This window comes from Lithobates pipiens, unplaced genomic scaffold (genome assembly GCF_037356315.1).
Source record: "Lithobates pipiens isolate NorthernLeopardFrog02 unplaced genomic scaffold, aLitPip1_a1.2 Scaffold_24, whole genome shotgun sequence".
In the NCBI taxonomy this organism is placed as follows: domain Eukaryota; kingdom Metazoa; phylum Chordata; class Amphibia; order Anura; family Ranidae; genus Lithobates; species Lithobates pipiens.
Window position 1 is genome coordinate 21267960 of NW_027507786.1, and position 23718 is coordinate 21291677.

The window sequence follows — 23718 nt, forward strand, 5'->3', positions numbered from 1 at the left end:
ATGACCCCAAGAAAACCATCCCCCACCGTCATACATGGAGGACCTATGACCCCAAGAACACCATCCCCCACCGTCATACATGGAGGACCTATGACCCCAAGAACACCATCCCCCACCATGATACATGGAGGACCTATGACCCCAAGAACACCATCCCCCACCGTCATACATGGAGGACCTATGACCCCAAGAACACCATCCCCCACCATGATACATGGAGGACCTATGACCCCAAGAACACCATCCCCCCACCGTCATACATGGAGGACCTATGACCCCAAGAACACCATCCCCCACCGTCATACATGGAGGACCTATGACCCCAAGAAAACCATCCCCCACCGTCATACATGGAGGTCCTATGACCCCAAGAACACCATCCCCCACCATCATACATGGAGGTCCTATGACCCCAAGAACACCATCCCCCACCATCATACATGGAGGTGGAAACATTATGCTTTGGGGGTGTTTTTCTGCTAAAGGGACAGGACAACTTCATCGCATCAAAGGGACGATGGACGGGGCCATGTACCATCAAATCTTGGGTGAGAACTTCCTTCCCTCAGCCAGGGCATTGAAAATGGGTCATGGATGGGTCTTCTAGCATGACAATGACCCAAAACACACGGCCAAGGCAACAAAGGAGTGGCTCAAGAAGAAGCACATTAAGGTACTGGAGTGGCCTATCCAGTCTCCAGACCTTAATCCCATAGAAAATATGTGGAGGGAGCTGAAGGTTTGAGTCACCAAACGTCACCCTGGAAACCTTCATGACTTGGAGAAGATCTGCAAAGAGGACAAAACCCCCCCTGAGATGTGTGCGAACCTGGAGGCCAACTCCAAGAAACGTCTGACCTCTGCGATCGCCAACAAGGGTTTCTCCACCGACTCCTCAGTCATGTTCTGTGAAGGGTTCACATACTTATTTTACTCATTAAAATGCCAATCAATGTATAACTTTTTTGAAATGCGTTTTTCTGTATATTTTTGTTGGTATTCTCTCAATGTTATAATAAACCGGCCAATCGTTTCTCAGTGGGGCAAATGAATAAAATCAGCAGCCGATCAAATCCTTTTTTCCCCCCCTCACTGTATCACATGATGTATGAGTGTCTAAATAAACAGTGTTTATGTGGCGCTACCTAGATAAAAGGAATAATTTCTTATCAAAATATGGATTCTCAGTGAAATAAATAAATTATAATAAATAATAATAGTGCATTTAAAAAATATATATAAAATTGTAAAAAGGGAATGTTACCAATATAAAAAGATACAAAATTAATTAGATAAATATATCAATAGTGCAAATGTGTAAAAGTGCAATTGATAAAATCCACCAAAAAATAAATAAAAAAAATTGTGTTACTCCCAATAAGGATTAAATCCAATATCACAAAAACATAAAAAATTAATTAGGTCTACAAAGTATTGAATAAGTGCAAAAGTGCAAAACGTAAAACACACAATCACATAAAAGCTATGAAATAACTGGTGTTGCTGCAAACAACCACAAACATCAAAGTGCATATAAATCAGTCTGTACAAATGTATCCAGAGTGTGCACACAGTCCAACAGGTAATGATGACCACGCAAAGTGGATAAAGGTGCAAACTATTCCGTTTCTCCACACTTCAGTGCTTAGGGTGCACCCCTTATTCCCCCCCCCCCCCCCCAGCCTCTCACCTCAAAGCAAGGTCCCTAAGGACCGGACAACACTTCAGGAATAATGGGCTGACAGTCTTCCACCTCCTCTTAAGTATAACCACAAGGAAATCGGCTTTGTATCTCCATAACTCCCAATCCGGTTTGCACCATAATGAGGAAAGAGAATAAAGGGGCCTCCAACGTGTAGTATAATTGAACAGCGTTTATTTATAAAAAAAAAATATCCACACTTACATTAAAATCCAGTGAATCACGAATGTAAACAATGATACTTCCGGACCGGAAGTGACGATCGACACCTAGCTCCTCCCTGACGCGTTGCGTCACATACCACGTGACTTTCTCAAAGACCCTTATTTCATAGGTTTTATGTGATTGTGTGTTTTACGTATTGCACTTTTGCACATATTCAATACTTTGTAGACCTAATTAATTTTTTTATGTTTGTGATATTGGATTTAATCCTTATTGGGAGTAACACAATTTTTTTTTTTTGGTGGATTTTATCAATTACACTTTTGCACTATTGATATATTTATCTAATTAATTTTGTATCTTTTTATATTGGTAACATTCCCTTTGCAATTTTATATATATATTTTTTTTAATGCACTATTATTATTTATTATAATTTATGTATTTCACTGAGAATCCATATTTATAAGAAATGATTCCTTTATCTAGGTAGCGCCACATAAACACTGTTTATTTCGATTTTGGAGTGCAGGGAACACTTTTATATGTGAGCAGCTTCCTAAAATTAATATTATACTCATCTGGCAAAGGTTGTGCGCAACAGCATTAATCAAATTTACATATATGAGTGTCTATTATCGGGGCTGAACACAGAATGGCCTCTATGTGGTCCTTACAGCCTGACATGTCTGTCCTGACAGGGAGAGAATACAAGTAAATAGTCCCACATCAAGTAATCCCCGAGAGCGAGGTCCCTGGCTCTGCTTTCCAAACCCTATGTCATCACTTCAAGATGTAGGATAATATACTGGCCGGTTTCCTGCTGACCTCGGAGGTTTTGAAACATATCAGGAAGCACCAATATGGCTGCCGGCGGTCCGGTATCCAGGATAAGGCGCCATTCTTCCTCGTCTCCTATCCCAGCCCGATCAGCCGCCCATTGGGTCACACCTCTAACGCTTCTCAGCGCAGATCAGGTATGGGTACGGCTGCAGGGTCATCCCGAGCTTTGGTTTCAGATTCGGTACTGTGCCGTGCGGAAAATGGAGGTGGAAGCGGCGGAGAAGGGTGGTGAAGAACAGGAAAAGCTCCATCCTGGCAAGTTGTTCACCCAGACAGTGGCGGCGGCCTGTAAATCAAAAAAAATTTCATTAAACAAATCAAAAACATTTTATTTTTATGATAAGAACCTCCTATAAATCATGGAAAGGATTCATTAACACTCTGGTCTGTTCTCCGTGCCATGGAGGGGTAAAATTCTGTGCAGCACCCGACACCATCATAAACTATGGAAGCTTTCACCTGCAATGGCCTCACATTAACCACTTGCCGCCCGCCCTATAGCAGAATGACGGCGGCAAAGCGGTTTCAAAATCCTGACCGGGCATCATATGATGGATTTTGAGCCACTGCGCGCCCCCCGGGACGCGCATCGCGGCTATCGTTGTTGCGAGGTGTCTGTCAGACGTGAGTAGAGGAGAGCCGATCGGCTGCTCCTCTGACAGGGGGGGGTCTGTGCTGATCGATTATCAGCGCAGCCCCCCTGAGAATGCCCACACTGGACCACCAGGGACGCCACCAGACCACCAGGGATGCCCAGCACCAGGTATGCCACCCTAGACCACCAGGGATGCCAGTCAGTGCCCACAATGGATGCCACTCAGTGCCCACAATGGATGCCACTCAGTGCCCACAATGGGCATCACTGATTGGCATGCATTATTCTTTGCCACTGATTGGCATCCATCAGTACAATAGAATACAATACAATGCCACCTATCAGTGCCCATCCGTGCCACCTATCAGTGCCACCTATCCATGCCCATCTGTGCCGCCTATCCGTGCCACCTATCAGTGCCCATCCGTGCCACCTAGCAGTGCCCATCCGTGCCGCCTAGCAGTGCCAAATATCAGTGCCCATCAACGCCACCTCATCAGTGCCACCTCATCGGTGCCCATCAGTGCTGCCTTATCAGTGCCCATCAGTGCCACCTAGCAGTGCCACATATCAGTGCCCATCAATGCCACCTCATCAGTGCCGCCTAGCAGTGCCACATATCAGTGCCCATCAGTGCCTCCTAGCAGTGACACCTATCAGTGCCCATCAATGCCACCTCATCAGTGCCCATCAGTGCCACCCATCAGTGCCCATCAATGCCACCTCATCGGTGCTCATCAGTGAAGTAGAAAACTTACTTATTTACAAAGTTTTGAAACTAAAAAAAAACAAAAAAAAAACATTTTTTTCAAAATTTTTGGACTTTTTTTATTTTATTTGTTTAGCAAAAAATAAAAACCATAGAGGTGATCAAATACCACCAAAAGAAAGCTCTATTTGTGGGAAAGAAATGATAAAAATGTCATTTGGGTACAGTGTAGCATGACCGTGCAATTGTCATTCAAAATGCGACAGCGCTGAAAGCTCAGAAATGGTCTGGGCAGGAAGGTGTTTAAGTGCCCCCCCGGTATTGAAGTGGTTAATGTAGAGGGCGCTGCATTGTGGGGCACTGGTGGATACAAATTGGTTTCGGGGCCCCCGCTGCACACAGAATTACCCCCCGCCTGTTGGGACTATAGGACTGTACAGGCATATTGTGCTGCTCGATGGGCGTCCATTGGTCAGGTGACAGGTTCTCTTTATCAGCTTTGATGAATGATTTCCTGTTCTATGGAACGGTCACTGAGCCTCTCTTTTTATTTATTATGATCGGAGAACAAATCTGATACATCGTATAGAAACATTTTGTATCTTTTATAGAATTGAACAGCTCGGGCTGAAATTCAGGCCCCCCCGATCACACATTGGCGGTTTGGAATCGCCGCAATTCCAAATCACGTGGCAATCGCTGCAAAATGTGGGACGGGCATTTGGCTGCCGATTTTGCTGCGATTGTCACGCTGCAATGGCAGCAAAAATTGCGCAAAGCTTGCCGCCCCCAAAAAGGCGCAGGAGCTTCCTTTGGGTGACAAAACGCACACAGGGCAACCTATTGGAGCGACTGGGTTTAACCTATGGGTGACACGCGGAACCGCGTGAAAAATCGTGAGTGGGAATGCGAGTTCCTGCTATGTGAATGGGGCACACAAACAACATATTGCGCTTTTAAACACACTTTTAAGGCGTTTTTGTTTCTGGCTTCTCGACTCCCAGCATGCACCTAAAGACATGAATGAACAAGTTTAGCGTGGAGGTACTTGACTGGCCTGCACAGAGTCCTGACCTTAACCTGATAGAACACCTTTGGGATGAATGAGAGCGGAGACTGCGAGCCAGGACTTCTCATCCAGCATCATTGCCTGACCTCACAAATGCGCTTCTGGAAGAATAATAAAACATTCCCATAGACACCCTCCTAAACCTTGTGGACGGACTTCCCAGAAGAAGTGAAGCTGTTATAGCTGCAAAGGGCCAACTCAATATTGAACCCTCCGGACTAAGACTGGGGGTGGGGGGGGTCATTAAAGGTCATGTGTGTGTAAAGGAAGGTGTCCCAATACTTTTGGTAATATAGTGCATGTGAAAATATGACAGACATATGAAGAAAACCTACAACCCTTATGGTGTTAATATTGCATTTGTTTTGGAGCCCCGAAGAAGGGGGAACATATCTGAACCCCCAAAACTCATTGAAGGTTTTATATTGTCTCGTTGTGGGAGAAGAACATCGATATTAGAATAAAAGATGTCTATGGACACAACTGAATGGGGACTAGATCGGGTTCTAGATTGTTGGCTGCCATGGCGGGTTCTCTGTAGGTCTCACCCAGAGAGAAGGGGACGAAGGCCTCTTTCTTCATGAAGTGCCCGCTGCTGTCCAGGAACCTCTCTGGGTAGAAGATCTCCGGATTGGTCCAATACTTCTGGTCAAAGTGCACAGAGTAGAGGTTGGTGATGACGGTGGTGCCCTCGGGGATGGAGTACCCTCTGACCACAGTGTCTCTAGATGTAGCATGGAAAATCCCCAGCGGGGCGATGTTACAGAATCGCAGGATCTCGTGGAGGACGGCCTCGGTGTACGGCATGGCGGGACGATCTTCTAAGCTTGGCATCCGGTTTGGTCCAACTACGGAATCAATCTCTTTCTGGACCTGACCTAAAAGAGAGTGAAGAATAAAAACGCAGTGTTTAGCAAGATACAGGAGTCAGCAATCAGGGGGTGATCAGTACCTCAGGATTCACGGAAGCCCATCATACCTCTAATTCTTAGAGTAGGGATGGTGGGAACCCCTCATAATGGGCACAGCGGATGTACAGACCCGGAAACTCAGCACAGGGATGGTGGGAACCCCTCATAATGGGCACAGCGGGTGTACAGACCCGGGAACTCAGCACAGTTATGGTGGGAACCCCTCATAATGGGCACAGCGGGTGTACAGACCCGGGAACTCAGCACAGGGATGGTGGGAACCCCTCATAATGGGCACAGCGGGTGTACAGACCCGGGAACTCAGCACAGGGATGGTGGGAACCCCTCATAATGGGCACAGCGGGTGTACAGACCCAGAAACTCAGCACAGGGATGGTGGGATCCCCTCATAATGGGCACAGCGGGTGTACAGACCCGGGAACTCGGCATAGGGATGATGGGAACCCCTCATAATGGGCACAGCGGGTGTACAGACCCGGGAACTCAGCACAGGGATGATGGGAACCCCTCATAATGGGCACAGCGGGTGTACAGACCCGGGAACTCAGCACAGGGATGATGGGAACCCCTCATAATGGGCACAGCGGGTGTACAGACCTGGGAACTCAGCACAGGGATGATGGGAACCCCTCATAATAGGCACAGCGGGTGTACAGACCCGGGAACTCAACACAGGGATGGTGGGAACCCCTCATAATGGGCACAGCGGGTGTACAGACCCAGGAACTCAGCACAGGGATGGTGGGAACCCCTCATAATGGGCACAGTGGGTGTACAGACCCGGGAACTCAGCACAGGGATGGTGAGAACCCCTCATAATGGGCACAGCGGGGGTACAGACCCGGGAACCCCTCATAATAGGCACAGCGGGTGTACAGACCCGAGAACTCAGCACAGGGATGGTGGGAACCCCTCATAATGGGCACAGCGGGTGTACAGACCCGGGAACTCAGCACAGGGATGGTGGGAACCCCTCATAATGGGCACAGTGGGTGTACAGACCCGGGAACTCAGCACAGGGATGGTGAGAACCCCTCATAATGGGCACAGCGGGTGTACAGACCTGGGAACTCAGCACAGGGATGATGGGAACCCCTCATAATGGGCACAGCGGGTGTACAGACCCGGGAAACCCTGTAAGAAGGCATTAGAAGCCCACCTTGAATGTTGGGGTAGAGCGCCATGAAGACGATGGCCCAGCGTAGGACGTTGGTCGTGGTCTCGGTCCCGGCAATGATCAGCTCCCCAACTGAGAATATCAGGTTCTCCGTGGACAATGTGCTGTTCGGATCGGCGCCATACTTCTCCATCTCATCCATATACGCATCTATGAAATGCCGCGGCGAATGTGACTTGCGGTTTTCTGAAAATCGCTCGATTAAACGCAGGAGGAAGTCATAGACCTCATCGGCGTTTTTAAACAGCTGCTGGTGCTTTCCAAAAGGCAGGAAGCGGATGAGCGGGAAGGCGTTGTAGAGGAAGACCCAGGCGCTGGTGGCCAGCTCGATGTTCTCGCTGAAGATCTCGATCATATGTAGGAACTCGTTGTCATCGTAGCGGAAGCGCTCCCCAAACAGAATGAGGTTGGAGATATTGGAGACGGCGATGGTGATCAGGTGTTTCGGATCGAACGGCTTCCCCTTATAGGTGTCCACGGCGTCCAGGAAGAAGAAGGACTCTTCTAAAATTTTACTTTCAAAAGATTTCTGACCATAACCGAAATTACGGAAGCAGCTCACCGCCAACTTCCGGTGCTCCGTCCAACACCGCCCATACTTCGCATTCAGCAGACCTAAAATATGAAGCAAATAAAAATTACCACAATAACCAAATATACCAAAAAGGATGTATGATGAGCCAACGACTCTGGATAAATGGCTCTATATTTAGGATGTATCCGGTCTATAAACCAGAGGCTCTGGAGGGACAGTTGGATAAATGGCTCTATATTTAGGAGGTATCCGGTCTATAAACCAGAGGCTCTGGATGGACAGTTGGATAAATGGCTCTATATTTAGGAGGTATCCGGTCTATAAACCAGAGGCTCTGGATGGACAGTTGGATAAATGTCTCTATATTCAGGATGTATCCGGTCTATAAACCAGAGGCTCTGGATGGACAGTTGGATAAATGGCTCTATATTTAGGATGTATCCGGTCTATAAACCAGAGGCTCTGGAGGAACAGTTGGATAAATGGTTCTATATTTAGGATGTATCCGGTCTATAAACCAGAGGCTCTGGATGGACAGTTGGATAAATGGCTCTATATTTAGGATGTATCCGGTCTATAAACCAGAGGCTCTGGATGGACAGTTGGATAAATGGCTCTATATTTAGGATGTATCCGGTCTATAAACCAGAGGCTCTGGAGGAACAGTTGGATAAATGGCTCTATATTTAGGATGTATCCGGTCTATAAACCAGAGGCTCTGGATGGACAGTTGGATAAATGTTTCTATATTTAGGATGTATTCGGTCTATAAACCAGAGGCTCTGGAGGAACAGTTGGATAAATGGTTCTATATTTAGGATGTATCCGGTCTATAAATCAGAGGCTCTGGATGGACAGTTGGATAAATGGCTCTATATTTAGGATGTATCCGGTCTATAAACCAGAGGCTCTGGATGGGCAGTTGGATAAATGGCTCTATATTTAGGAGGTATCTGGTCTATAAACCAGAGGCTCTGGATGGACAGTTGGATAAATGGCTCTATATTTAGGATGTATCCGGTCTATAAACCAGAGGCTCTGGATGGACAGTTGGATAAATGGCTCTATATTTAGGAGGTATCTGGTCTATAAACCAGAGGCTCTGGATGGACAGTTGGATAAATGGCTCTATATTTAGGATGTATCCGGTCTATAAACCAGAGGCTCTGGATGGACAGTTGGATAAATGGTTCTATATTTAGGATGTATCCGGTCTATAAACCAGAGGCTCTGGATGGACAGTTGGATAAATGGCTCTATATTTAGGATGTATCCGGTCTATAAACCAGAGGCTCTGGATGGACAGTTGGATAAATGGTTCTATATTTAGGATGTATCCGGTCTATAAACCAGAGGCTCTGGATGGACAGTTGGATAAATGGCTCTATATTTAGGATGTATCCGGTCTATAAACCAGAGGCTCTGGATGGACAGTTGGATAAACGGTTCTATATTTAGGATGTATCCGGTCTACAAACCAGAGGCTCTGGATGGGAAGTTGGATAAATGGTTCTATATTTAGGATGTATCCGGTCTATAGACCAGAGGCTCTGGATGGACAGTTGGATAAATGGTTCTATATTTAGGATGTATCCAGTCTATAAACCAGAGGCTCTGGATGGACAGTTGGATAAATGGCTCTATATTTAGGATGTATCCGGTCTATAAACCAGAGGCTCTGGATGGACAGTTGGATAAATGGCTCTATATTTAGGACGTATCCGGTCTATAAACCAGAGGCTCTGGATGGACAGTTGGATAAATGGTTCTATATTTAGGATGTATCCGGTCTATAAACCAGAGGCTCTGGATGGACAGTTGGATAAATGGTTCTATATTTAGGATGTATCCGGTCTATAAACCAAAGGCTCTGGATGGACAGTTGGATAAATGGCTCTATATTTAGGATGTATCCGGTCTATAAACCAGAGGCTCTGGATGGGCAGTTGGATAAATGGCTCTATATTTAGGAGGTATCTGGTCTATAAACCAGAGGCTCTGGATGGACAGTTGGATAAATGGCTCTATATTTAGGATGTATCCGGTCTATAAACCAGAGGCTCTGGATGGGCAGTTGGATAAATGGCTCTATATTTAGGATGTATCCGGTCTATAAACCAGAGGCTCTGGATGGACAGTTGGATAAATGGCTCTATATTTAGGATGTATCCGGTCTATAAACCAGAGGCTCTGGATGGACAGTTGGATAAATGGTTCTATATTTAGGATGTATCCGGTCTATAAACCAGAGGCTCTGGATGGACAGTTGGATAAATGGCTCTATATTTAGGATGTATCCGGTCTATAAACCAGAGGCTCTGGATGGACAGTTGGATAAACGGTTCTATATTTAGGATGTATCCGGTCTACAAACCAGAGGCTCTGGATGGGAAGTTGGATAAATGGTTCTATATTTAGGATGTATCCGGTCTATAGACCAGAGGCTCTGGATGGACAGTTGGATAAATGGTTCTATATTTAGGAGGTATCCGGTCTATAAACCAGAGGCTTTGGATGGACAGTTGGATAAATGGCTCTATATTTAGGATGTATCCGGTCTATAAACCAGAGGCTCTGGATGGACAGTTGGATAAATGGCTCTATATTTAGGACGTATCCGGTCTATAAACCAGAGGCTCTGGATGGACAGTTGGATAAATGGCTCTATATTTAGGATGTATCCGGTCTATAAACCAGAGGCTCTGGATGGACAGTTGGATAAATGGTTCTATATTTAGGATGTATCCGGTCTATAAACCAGAGGCTCTGGATGGGCAGTTGGATAAATGGCTCTATATTTAGGATGTATCCAGTCTATAAACCAGAGGCTTTGGATGGACAGTTGGATAAATGGCTCTATATTTAGGATGTATCCGGTCTATAAACCAGAGGCTCTGGATGGACAGTTGGATAAACGGTTCTATATTTAGGATGTATCCGGTCTACAAACCAGAGGCTCTGGATGGGAAGTTGGATAAATGGTTCTATATTTAGGATGTATCCGGTCTATAGACCAGAGGCTCTGGATGGACAGTTGGATAAATGGTTCTATATTTAGGAGGTATCCGGTCTATAAACCAGAGGCTTTGGATGGACAGTTGGATAAATGGCTCTATATTTAGGATGTATCCGGTCTATAAACCAGAGGCTCTGGATGGACAGTTGGATAAATGGCTCTATATTTAGGACGTATCCGGTCTATAAACCAGAGGCTCTGGATGGACAGTTGGATAAATGGCTCTATATTTAGGATGTATCCGGTCTATAAACCAGAGGCTCTGGATGGACAGTTGGATAAATGGTTCTATATTTAGGATGTATCCGGTCTATAAACCAGAGGCTCTGGATGGGCAGTTGGATAAATGGCTCTATATTTAGGATGTATCCAGTCTATAAACCAGAGGCTTTGGATGGACAGTTGGATAAATGGCTCTATATTTAGGATGTATCCGGTCTATAAACCAGAGGCTCTGGATGGACAGTTGGATAAATGGCTCTATATTTAGGACGTATCCGGTCTATAAACCAGAGGCTCTGGATGGACAGTTGGATAAATGGCTCTATATTTAGGATGTATCCGGTCTATAAACCAGAGGCTCTGGATGGACAGTTGGATAAATGGATCTATATTTAGGATGTATCTGGTCTATAAACCAGAGGCTCTGGATGGACAGTTGGATGAAATTCTCTTTCGCTCTATAAAAAAAATCAAATACTATATAGAACTTGGAGTTGGCTATTAACCAATAAGGAAGGTCACACCATTCGGATCTCTGATACTTACCTCCCATCTTGGTCATCTTTAGGAATAGTGGGAGTGATGGACGGTCAGCGAAGACATCACTCTGGCGCACCAGACACTCCTTCACCGCATCATAACCGTTCAGGACGACAGTGGAGATTCCACCAAGGTCCAGACTGAAGATCTGAGAAGACAGGAGGAGGCAATGTGAGGGAGAGACATCCACTGAACTGAGGAGGCAGGAGCTGTGATGTCACAATTCCAACACTGTGATGTCACAAGTCACCCTGTCCTGATTCCCTTAAATAAGAATTCCATGCATGAATATGATATATATATATATATATAATTACAAGCTGGGACCAACTATGTATATCCCATACCTGGCTGATGCTCCTGGAAGCTGAAAATCAGAAAGTAGACACCACTACTACAGCTCTACTACACCCCTACTCCAGTGATCCCCACTTGTCCAGGTCACATGCTGAGTGATTGCCCTGCTGCATTCCGAACACAGAAGGTGAGAGGAGAGAAAGGGGGTGGGGCTCGGCCACGGATCAGTGTCGGAATGGATACAGGGAGCTGCGGCTCGACTCGGGTGCCCCCATAGCAAGCTGGGAGAGGCCAGAAGCCCCGAAGAGGGACCCAAGAAGAGGAGGATCTGGGCTGCTCAGTGCAAAACCATTACAGAGAGAAGGTGCGGGCTCATGCACACTGCAGCTCAAAAATAAGCAGCTTTTACAGGCATTTGAGCTTTTAATTCAACTTGAAGATGATGGTGTTTTTTGGGCATTTTTGCATGTTTTTATTGAGCTTCTTTGAGCTTTTTATTTTATTTTTTTATTTTTTTTTTACACATTTTTGGGCACTTAGGCTTCTCTTCTGTGTCAGGGCTGGGCTCAGCCCTTCCTTCTCTGAGGTGGCCGCTCAGCTGTCGGCTAATTGCCAGCTTCTATCTCTCCACAGTTACTCACCTGTTGATGGTATCCTGCTCGTCAGTCCTGCCTACTTAAGCCGTCTAGTCCAGATGATCTCTACCTTGGTCAACATCACAGAGACTATCTCCAGTGTTCCTATTAAAGTGGTTGTAAACCATTACAAATCACTTTGACCTACAGGTAAGCCTAGATGATAAGGCTCACCTGAAGGTCCAAGAAATACCTCCTAAACCTACACGGTTCAGGAGATATTTGCCAAAACACAGGCACCTCTGTCTACAGTGCATGCGCTGTAGACAGAGGCGCACAGAGCGTGCTGTTGTCAGCGGCGGTATGCTGCGAGTGGCGGCTCCCGTGCGCATGTGTGGGAGTGACGTCATCGTGGCTTCGTTGAATGACAGCGCCGGAGCAGCGAGACCCACCGAGAAGATGGAGGCTCCGGACTACAGGGGACAGCGGTGACTTTGCTGGCTCCTGTGTCAGGTAAGTGACACATAATGGACTACTATGCGATGCGATGCGATGTGATGTGATGCGATGCATAGTAGTCTATTATGCTTTACCTTTGCAGGGAATCAAAGAGGAAGTAACACCCATCAGGGTTTACTTACTCTTTAAAAACTTGCTTGGCTGACATTCTGTCTGGCTCCAAATCCTAGTTGCTGCTCCATTACGCTGATTCTTGGCTTCCTGACTTTCTGGCTTGTCTGACTGTCTGTTCCAGTTACCAAACTCTGGGTGTGTTTTGACTGTGTTTGTTCTATTTACTTTTATTATTAAACAAGTGTGATTTAATTAGAGTCCATTCACACAGGAGCAACTTTGGATCCGACGTCGTCCGAAGTTGCCCCAAGTCGCACAACATGATGAAATCGATGTAAGTGAATGGAGCCGTCTTAATGCACACTACTGAAGTCGCCCGGACTTCAGAAAAGGTTCCTGTACGACTTCAATCCAACTTCTAGGCGACTTGTACCCATTGATTTCAATAGAAGTCGCCTCCAAGTCGGATCCCCGGTCTTAACTGAAGCAACTTTCCAGGAAGTAAAAATAGTTTCCTAGGCAAACCCCTCCCCCCGCAGAGCTGATTATTATGTGATTGGCCACTGGCAAAGTCCCCTGTCCTGGAAGCAACTTCAAGTTGCCTTGTAAGCTGCCTCAAGTCACGCTGTGATTCACACTCAAGTCGTGTCCAAGTTGCCTCCCAAAGTCTCGCCGGAAGTCGTGTTGCCGCTGTGTGAATGTACTTCTGTCTCGGTCGCAGTGGCGGCTGGTGAAGTTTTAGGATGGGGGGGGGGGGCGCAAGACCACGCTCCCTCAGATTTGGCCCCTCCCACTTCTCACAAGCCACACCCCTTATCGAATCAACATCATATACCAGGCTGCACATTATACACAAGGCTCTACTAAAGCAGATGAATCATGCCTACCTTGTGTATAACCACATCAGGCACCTTTTCTGCAACCTGTAAATCGCACATATCTGCATTCTGTAAATCGCACATATCTCCAACCTGCGAATAGCACATATCTCCAACCTGCGAATAGCACATATCTCCAACCTGCGAATAGCACATATCTCCAACCTGCGAATAGCACATATCTCCAACCTGTAAATTGCACATATCTACAACATGCAAATCGCACATATCTACAACCTATAAATCTTGTTGGGGGGGTATGCTGCCAAACACCGATAATAAGTTATTATCGGTGGTCCGCAGCGTACCCACTCCAAACAAGATTTAAAAAAATAAGGGTTATTATTGGTGGTCGGCGGCAAACCCCCCCCCCCCCCCTTAGACAAGATTTAAAAAAAAAAAGGGTTATTATTAATAACCCTTTTTTTAAAGCTTCTTTGGGGGGGGGGGGGTGTATTCTGCCGCTCACCGATAACACTTTTTCTTTAAATCTTGTTTAGCAGGGGGTGGCGGGGGGGTTGGGGTATGCTGTCCAGTGCGACCACTATAGTAACCCTGTGGATGTGGAGGGGGTACCGGCGGCTGGGCTGAATAAAAAATCAAGAATTTCTAAGCTGCCATGCGGCAGCCCCTTACCTGATCCTCTCAGGCGGGCAGAACAGAGCATTGCCGTGCCAACGTCACTTCCTTGAGTGATGTCGGAAGCACCGCCCACCGCTCACTCATGTGCAAGTCTATGCACTTGCTCAGCCAGTCGATCGTGCCGGAAGCTGTGGTGCGATCGGCTGCGCCACGGAGCGCTCTTTTTTTGGCCAAATGAAGCGCCTCGTCTGCAATCTTGTGATTGCATAGATGTGGCGCTTCCTATATTGCACTGCACCCAGAGCCCGGCGCCAGTGCACATAGGGAGGGAAATTTATTTTAAGAAAAACATTTTTTCTTAAAGGGACATGTTTAAAAAAATATATATATATTTTTTTTATTTTTTTACTACATGGGAGGGGGGGCGGTGCCGGGTGCCCCCTATGGACTGGCCTCCACTGCTCGGTCGGATTCATGGTTTCTGACATTCTGCTCAAAAGCTCCTCTTAAAAACACAAGTTTGGTGGGGGGTTGGGGGATTTGCACATGCCTATCAGGGTGGATAATAATCAAAAAATGATTAAATCTGATTTCTTCTATTTATATCTGATTTTTTGGGGGGATTTTTTTATCAAATTTATTTTAAAAATGCTTTTGAAGTAAAAATACATTAACAATTCAGATTATTAGTTATGTAGCATGAGGCTGTATATTTTGCAATATTTACACTTTTGGGTACAGTGGTGGGGCAGATGATCGGGGGGATAGTGGTAGGGCAGATGAGCAGGGTAGTACAGTAGTGGGGCAGATGAGCAGGATAGTACAGTAGTGAGGCAGGGTAGTATAGTGGTGGGGCAGATGAGCGGGGTAGTTCAGTGGTGGAGCAGATGAGCAGGGGGCACAGTGGTGGGGCAGATGAGCAGGGTAGTACAGTGGTGGGGCAGATGAGCAGGGTAGTACAGTGGTGGGGCAGATGAGCAGGGGGGACAGTGGCAGGGCAGATGAGCAGGGTAGTACAGTGGCGGGGCAGATGAGCAGGGTAGTACAGTGGTGGGGCAGATGAGCAGGGTAGTACAGTGGTGGGGCAGATGAGCAGGGGGGACAGTGGCGAGGCAGATGAGCAGGGGGGACAGTGGCGAGGCAGATGAGCAGGGGGATAGTGGCGAGGCAGATGAGCAGGGGGACAGTGGCGAGGCAGATGAGCAGGGGGGACAATGGCGGGCAGATGAGCGGGGGGGGCAGTGGCGGGGCAGATGAGCAGGGGGACAGTGGCGAGGCAGATGAGCAGGGGGGACAGTGGCGGGCAGATGAGCCGGGGGGGGGGCAGTGGCGGGGCAGATGAGCAGGGGGGACAGTGGCGAGGCAGATGAGCGGGGGACAGTGGCGAGGCAGATGAGCGGGGGACAGTGGCGAGGCAGAGATGAGCAGGGGGGACAGTGGCGAGGCAGATGAGCGGGGGGGGGACAGTGGCGAGGCAGATGAGGGGGGGGACAGTGGCGAGGCAGATGAGCGGGGGGGCAGTGGCGGGGCAGAAGAGCAGGGGGGACAGTGGCGGGGCAGATGAGCAGGGGGGACAGTGGCGGGGCAGATGAGCAGGGGGACAGTGGCGGGGCAGATGAGCAGGGGGGACAGTGGCGGGGCAGATGAGCAGGGGGACAGTGACGGGGCAGATGAGCAGGGGGGACAGTGGCGGGGCAGATGAGCAGGGGGCACAGTGGCGGGGCAGATGAGCAGGGGGGACAGTGGCGGGGCAGATGAGCAGGGGGACAGTGGCGGGGCAGATGAGCAGGGGGACAGTGGCGGGGCAGATGAGCAGGGGGACAGTGGCGGGGCAGATGAGCAGGGGGGACAGTGGCGGGGCAGATGAGCAGGGGGACAGTGGCGGGGCAGATGAGCAGGGGGCACAGTGGCGGGGCAGATGAGCAGGGGGCACAGTGGCGGGGCAGATGAGCAGGGGGGACAGTGGCGGGGCAGATGAGCAGGGGCACAGTGGCGGGGCAGATGAGCAGGGGGGACAGTGGCGGGGCAGATGAGCAGGGGCACGCTGTGCTCACAGGGTCGCCTCCCCCGCCATAGGATGACTTGTTTGTTTTCTTTAACAGAAATAAACTTTAAGTAGCAAATTTTGATGAAAAAGTTTTAGCTACTTTTTGTTTTTCTCTCTTCTGTAAATTGTTAGAAACTCCTGGAGAAAGTCGCCGTCATTTTTCTGCGAAGACTTTTAAGCATCAGATGATCCCCAATGAAGAGCCCATGGGGGTTCGCTCTTCGCTGTGACCCTATCCAGGTTACAATACCTATGGAGTCGACGTGAGCGTGCACCTCCATCCCCCATACCAGATCCCCATGTGATCGGGACACACGTGTGTCACCATGTAACATGTAATAAGCATCAGTGCTGGGGGCTATTCCAGAGTCGGGGGAGGGGACAGCGCTCAATGAACAGGCGACATTGCATCACCCTCTCTGTGTGAACTTTGACTGCTCAGTCACGGAACGCAGTTTACACGCCGTTACCCGGACAACCACTACACTGAATTCCTGGAAGCACATGGTGTCAGGAAACACAACCTTAAAGTTTACACCCAGAATATCAACCAATGAGAAACAAGAATCTGGAGCAAACGTCTGTCTGTGGGGTGTATGGGAGGGAAATACACAGCGAGAAAGTTCACCATCATCACCCCCAATATACACCTAATATATATATATACACACACACAGTTTCTGACAAAAGTAAGTACACCCCTCAGTGACATTTCTTCTCTCTTTTCATGTGACAACACTGAAGAAATGACACTTGTCTACAATGTAAAGTAGTGAGTGTACAGCTTGTATAACAGTGTAAATTTCCTGTCCCCACAAAATAACTCAACACACAGCCATTAATGTCTAAACCGCTGGCAACAAAAGTCAGTACACCCCCTAAGTGAAAATCTCCAAATTGGGCCCAATTAGCCATTTTCCCTCCCCTGTGTCATGTGACTCGTTAGTGTTACAAGGTCTCAGGAGTGAATGGGGAGCAGGTGTGTTAAATTTGGTGTTATCGCTCTCACTCTCTCATACTGGTCACTGGAAGTACAACATGGCACCTCATGGCAAAGAACTCTCTGAGGATCTGAAGATAAGAATTGTTGCTCTACATAAAGATGGCCTAGGCTATAAGAAGATCGCCAAGACCCTGAAACTGAGCTGCAGCACGGTGGCCAGGACCATACAGCGGTATAACAGGACAGGTTCTACTCAGAACAGGCCTCGCCATGGTCCACCAAAGAAGTTGAGGTCACGTGCTCAGCGTCATATCCAGAGGCTGTCTTTGGCAAATAGACCGCAGGGCAGTATTCCAACATGATAACCACCCCAAACACCCTCCAACACCACCACTGCCTTGCTAAAGAAGCTGAGGGTAAAGGTGATGGACTGGCCAAGCATGTCTCCAGACCTAAACCCTATTGATCATCTGTGGGACATCCTCAAATGGAAGGTGGAGGAGGGGAAGGTCTCCAACATCCACCAGCTCTGTGATGTCATCATGGGGGAGGGGAAGAGGACTCCGGTGGTGACCTGTGAAGCTCTGGTGACCTCCATGCCCAAGAGGGTGAAAGCAGTGCTGGAAAATAATGGCGGCCACACAAAATATTGAAAACTTTGGGCCCAATTTGGAGATTTTCACTTAGGGGTGTACTGACTTTTGTTGCCAGCGGTTTAGACATTAATGGCTGTGTGTTGAGTTATTTTGAGGGGACAGGAAATTTACACTGTTATACAAGCTGTACACTCACTACTTTACATTGTAGACAAGTGTCATTTCTTCAGTGTTGTCACATGAAAAGAGAGAAGAAAAGATTTACACAAATGTCAGAGGGGTGTACTTACTTTTGTGAGATACTGTATATCATACCCCCCGGCTCTGTACACTGTGGGTTTGGTATATAGTAATAAATGATCGGAATGGATCGGATGGTCCATGTATCCCTATGAACTGGGGGGTGTCCGTTTACTTTACACCCATCTACCTCCAATCCAATCCGGTCGGCTAAAAAAATCCCCGGAAAGGGATCTGTCCCCCTCTGTCATGGGGGATGGGAGGACAGTCGGGTGTCAGCGGAGTCACACCAGACCACCCATGGAGCAGATTGGGTGACCAGACATTCCCCCGTTCTCCTCCAATCAGCAAACAGATCCCCCACTGAGCAAAGTGGATCCCCTCGTGTCTATACAGAGAATAATAATATGATTATAAACAGATATAATAATAATGACAGTATATATATATATAATATTACCTCCATGTTTCTGGGGCTCAGGCTGGTCATGTACACACCAGGGGGCAGTATATAATAATAGTAATGGGGGGGCAGTATATAATAATAGTAATGGGGGGGGGGGGTAATGGGGGGGCAGTATATAATAATAGTAATGGGGGGCAGTATATAATAATAGTAATGGGGGGGGGGCAGTATATAATAATAGTAATGGGGGGCAGTATATAATAGTAATGGGGGGGCAGTATATAATAATAGTAATGGGGGGGCAGTATATAATAATAGTAATGGGGGGCAGTATATAATAATAGTAATGGGGGGGCAGTATATAATAGTAATGGGGGGGGCAGTATATAATAGTAATGGGGGACAGTATATAATAATAGGAATGGGGGGCAGTATATAATAATAGTAATGGGGGGCAGTATATAATAATAGTAATGGGGGGGCAGTATATAATAGTAATGGGGGGGCAGTATATAATAGTAATGGGGGACAGTATATAATAATAGGAATGGGGGGCAGTATATAATAATAGTAATGGGGGGCAGTATATAATAATAGTAATGGGGGGGCAGTATATAATAATAGTAATGGGGGGAGGTATATAATAATAGTAATGGGGGCAGTATATAATAATAGTAATGGGGGGGCAGTATATAATAATAGTAATGGGGGGCAGTATATAATAATAGTAATGGGGGACAGTATATAATAGTAATGGGGGGCAGTATATAATAATAGTAATGGGGGACAGTATATAATAATAGTAATGGGGGACAGTATATAATAATAGTAATGGGGGACAGTATATAATAGTAATGGGGGGCAGTATATAATAATAGTAATGGGGTGGCAGTATATAATAATAGTAATGGGGGGGGGGCAGTATATAATAGTAATGGGGGGCAGTATATAATAATAGTAATGGGGTGGCAGTATATAATAATAGTAATGGGGGGCAGTATATAATAATAGTAATGGGGGACAGTATATAATAATAGTAATGGGGGACAGTATATAATAGTAATGGGGGGCAGTATATAATAATAGTAATGGGGTGGCAGTATATAATAATAGTAATGGGGGGGGGCAGTATATAATAGTAATGGGGGGAAGTATATAATAGTAATGGGGGGGCAGTATATAATAATAGTAATGGGGGGGCAGTATATAATAGTAGTAATGGGGGGCAGTATATAATAATAGTAATGGGGGGCAGTATATAATAGTAATGGGGGGGCAGTATATAATAGTAATGGGGGACAGTATATAATAATAGGAATGGGGGGGCAGTATATAATAATAGTAATGGGGGGCAGTATATAATAATAGTAATGGGGGGGCAGTATATAATAATAGTAATGGGGGGCAGTATATAATAATAGTAATGGGGGAGGTATATAATAATAGTAATGGGGGCAGTATATAATAATAGTAATGGGGGGGCAGTATATAATAATAGTAATGGGGGGCAGTATATAATAATAGTAATGGGGGGCAGTATATAATAATAGTAATGGGGGAGGTATATAATAATAGTAATGGGGGCAGTATATAATAATAGTAATGGGGGGGCAGTATATAATAATAGTAATGGGGGGGCAGTATATAATAATAGTAATGGGGGACAGTATATAATAATAGTAATGGGGGGGCAGTATATAATAATAGTAATGGGGGGGCAGTATATAATAATAGTAATGGGGGGGGGGGTAATGGGGGGGCAGTATATAATAATAGTAATGGGGGGCAGTATATAATAATAGTAATGGGGGGGGGGCAGTATATAATAATAGTAATGGGGGGCAGTATATAATAGTAATGGGGGGGCAGTATATAATAATAGTAATGGGGGGGCAGTATATAATAGTAGTAATGGGGGGCAGTATATAATAATAGTAATGGGGGGGCAGTATATAATAGTAATGGGGGGGCAGTATATAATAGTAATGGGGGACAGTATATAATAATAGGAATGGGGGGGCAGTATATAATAATAGTAATGGGGGGCAGTATATAATAATAGTAATGGGGGGGCAGTATATAATAATAGTAATGGGGGAGGTATATAATAATAGTAATGGGGGCAGTATATAATAATAGTAATGGGGGGGCAGTATATAATAATAGTAATGGGGGGGCAGTATATAATAATAGTAATGGGGGACAGTATATAATAGTAATGGGGGGGCAGTATATAATAATAGTAATGGGGGACAGTATATAATAATAGTAATGGGGGGAGGTATATAATAATAGTAATGGGGGGGCAGTATATAATAATAGTAATGGGGGGCAGTATATAATAATAGTAATGGGGGGAGGTATATAATAATAGTAATGGGGGCAGTATATAATAATAGTAATGGGGGGGGGCAGTATATAATAGTAATGGGGGGGCAGTATATAATAATAGTAATGGGGGGGGCAGTATATAATAATAGTAATGGGGGACAGTATATAATAATAGTAATGGGGGGGGCAGTATATAATAATAGTAATGGGGGCAGTATATAATAATAGTAATGGGGGGGGCAGTATATAATAATAGTAATGGGGGGCAGTATATAATAATAGTAATGGGGGCAGTATATAATAATGGTAATATCAGTCGCTCCCCATTGTGGTGGCTCGTCTGGTCAATTACACGGTAGGTGAGGGGAGTATATAATAATAGTAAACGGGGGGCAGTATATAATAATAGTAAAGGGGGGCAGTATATAATAATAGTGGGGGGAGGCACAAGGAGATTGGAGGGGGATGGGGATTTGTGTTCAAAGGGGGAACTCGGGTGGAGGCAGGGGGGGTAAGTATAGTTCTAGAAGGGGAAATAAAATATGGGGGGGGTGCCAATAGGGTTGGTGTAGGGGGATTTGTGTTGGGAGGGGGGATGTGTTATAAAAAGGGAAATTAAATATGGGGGGTGCTAAGAGTGGTGGTCTAGTGGGATTTGTGTTTGGAGGGGGGAGATTTTTACTAGGAGCTGAAATGAAAAATAGGGGGGGGGGCAGGGGGTGACAAGAGCGGTGGTGTAGGGGGATTCATGCTGGGAGGGATATGGGGGGGGGGGGGAGATGTGTACTTGGAAGGGAAATTTTAGGGGTAAAGGATTTGTGGGGGGGGGGGTATGGGGGATGGGAAGATTTATGCTGAGAGGGGGGATTTGTACTGGGAGGAGAGGAATGTATGTGGGGGGGGGGGGCACATGCAGATTAGTGCTCTGTGTTTTGTGGGGGGATTTTTGCTCCTACATCTTGGGGGGGGGGGGGGTAGTTTGCCCCGGGCTCTAGATTCCTTGATTGTCCTGGCACGGGGTGGAGGTATTATAGAATAGTAGTAATAATAGTGATTATAACATTATTACCCCCCCCCCCCCCACATACACATGTTGGGGGTGGGGGAAGTATAGATTATATATATCAGTATTATGATTATTATATGATAGTAATAATAATAATAATATATTAGTAATAATAAATAATAGTGTCAGTAATCATCGTATTGGCCGCAGTATTACCTCCCCGTGGGCGTGGCTGAGCCGGGTCATGTAGACATGGGGTTGTTCGGTGGAGTTGAGGCTCAGGATGTTCCCTATGAGGGGCAGTCCGGTAGGTCCCGGTGGGAAGCCCCGGGGTCTCCGCTGTCTCAGGAGGTGGCGGACGGTACACACGGTGACCAGCAGGGCGGCGCAGTAGAGCGGCACAAGGAGGACGTCCGACCACATGTCACCTACTGCGCCCCATAACACAGCGCCCGCTGCCCTACTCCCCTCCGCCCCGCCTCCTGCCCCGCCCCTCACACGTCCTCACCTTGGCTCTCCGCCCTCAGGGACCCGCCTCCTGCATTCCTGTCCCTGCAGACTCAGCTCCGCCCCTGAGCTCTTCGTCTTCTCCACAGCCACGCCCCCGGCGCTCCATTGGTCGCAGAGCCATGAATGGCAGGCTGGAGCACGCGCTGTGTGACGTCACCGGGGTGAGTGTTCTGCGAGGATACATTGTATACTGTGTGAGGGGGCGGGGCCCCGGAGAATTTATCTGTAGTGACAGTGTGATAGGAGGAGAGTCCTCACTACACTCACTACAACTTACTACAAGTACTGAGGGGGTCCCATAAATAGTCACAGAACTTATCCATGGGGGGGGGGGGGGGGGGTATAAATCAGCCACAGAGGGTCCCATAACTCCTCCACAGGGTGTTCCAAAACTCACCAACAGGGGGTCCTACAAATCAGCGACAAAGGGGGTCCCAGAACTCATCCATGGGGGGGGGGGCAGGAATCAGCCACAAGGGGGTACACAGGACTTCCACAACTCCTCCCCAGGGGGTCCCATAACTCATGCAGGGGGGGGGGGTCCCATAACTCATGCAGGGGGGGGGGGGTCCGATAACTCCTCTACAATGTGTTCCATAACTCATCCACAGAGGTTACAAAACTCATCAACAGGGGGTCCTACAAATCAGCGACAAAGGGGGTCCTATAACTCATCCACAGGGGGTCCCAGAACTCCTCCACAGGGGGTCCCATAAATCAGCCACAGGGGGTCCTATAAATCAGCAACAAAGGGGTCCTATAACTCATCCACAGGAGGTCCCATAATTCAGCCACAAGGGGGTCCCAGAACTCATCCATGGGGGGGGGGGGGGGGCATAAATCAGCCACAAAGGGGTGCACAGGAGTTACAGAATTCATCTACAGGGGGTCCCATAAATCAGCCACAGGGAGTCCCAGACCTCATCCACAAGGGGGTCCTAAAACCCATCCACAGGTGTTTCAGAACTCATCCACAGGACCCCCATAACTCCTCCACAGCAGGTTCCATAACTCCACCACAGGGGGTCCCATAACTCATCCACAGGGGGTCCCATAACTCATCCATGGGGGGGGGGGGGTCCCATAACTCCTCCACAGGATGTTCCCGAACTCATCGACAGGGGTTCCATAACTCATCAACAGGGGGTCCTATAAATCAGCGACAAACGGGGTCTCAAAAATCAGCCACAAGAGGGTCCTATAACTCATCCACAGGGGGTCCCAGAACT

General features: G+C 47.1%; 1 protein-coding gene across 1 annotated transcript; it reads right to left on the reverse strand.

Moving 5' to 3' along the window:
- Nucleotides 1–1884: 1884 nt before the first annotated feature.
- On the reverse strand, nt 1885–22453 carry CYP2R1 (cytochrome P450 family 2 subfamily R member 1). The gene is made up of 5 exons (XM_077453682.1): nt 22196–22453; nt 11512–11653; nt 7175–7807; nt 5632–5961; nt 1885–2996 (listed from the first exon to the last, which is right to left on the reverse strand). The coding sequence occupies exons 1-5, from the start codon at nt 22400–22402 to the stop codon at nt 2821–2823; spliced, it is 1488 nt and encodes a 495-aa protein (XP_077309808.1). The 5' UTR covers nt 22403–22453; the 3' UTR covers nt 1885–2820.
- Nucleotides 22454–23718: the final 1265 nt, after the last annotated feature.

Bases quoted from the DNA above. Each gene is read 5' to 3' on its own strand.
- CYP2R1 (XM_077453682.1), bottom strand. From the start codon at position 22,402: ATGTGGTCGGACGTCCTCCTTGTGCCGCTCTACTGCGCCGCCCTGCTG. The intron at 7,808-11,511 runs GTAAGTATCAGA...TTCATATTTTAG, and splicing joins AAAGATGACCAAGATGGGAG to GTCTGCTGAATGCGAAGTAT. The intron at 2,997-5,631 runs GTGAGACCTACA...TTTGATTTACAG, and splicing joins CTTCGTCCCCTTCTCTCTGG to GCCGCCGCCACTGTCTGGGT.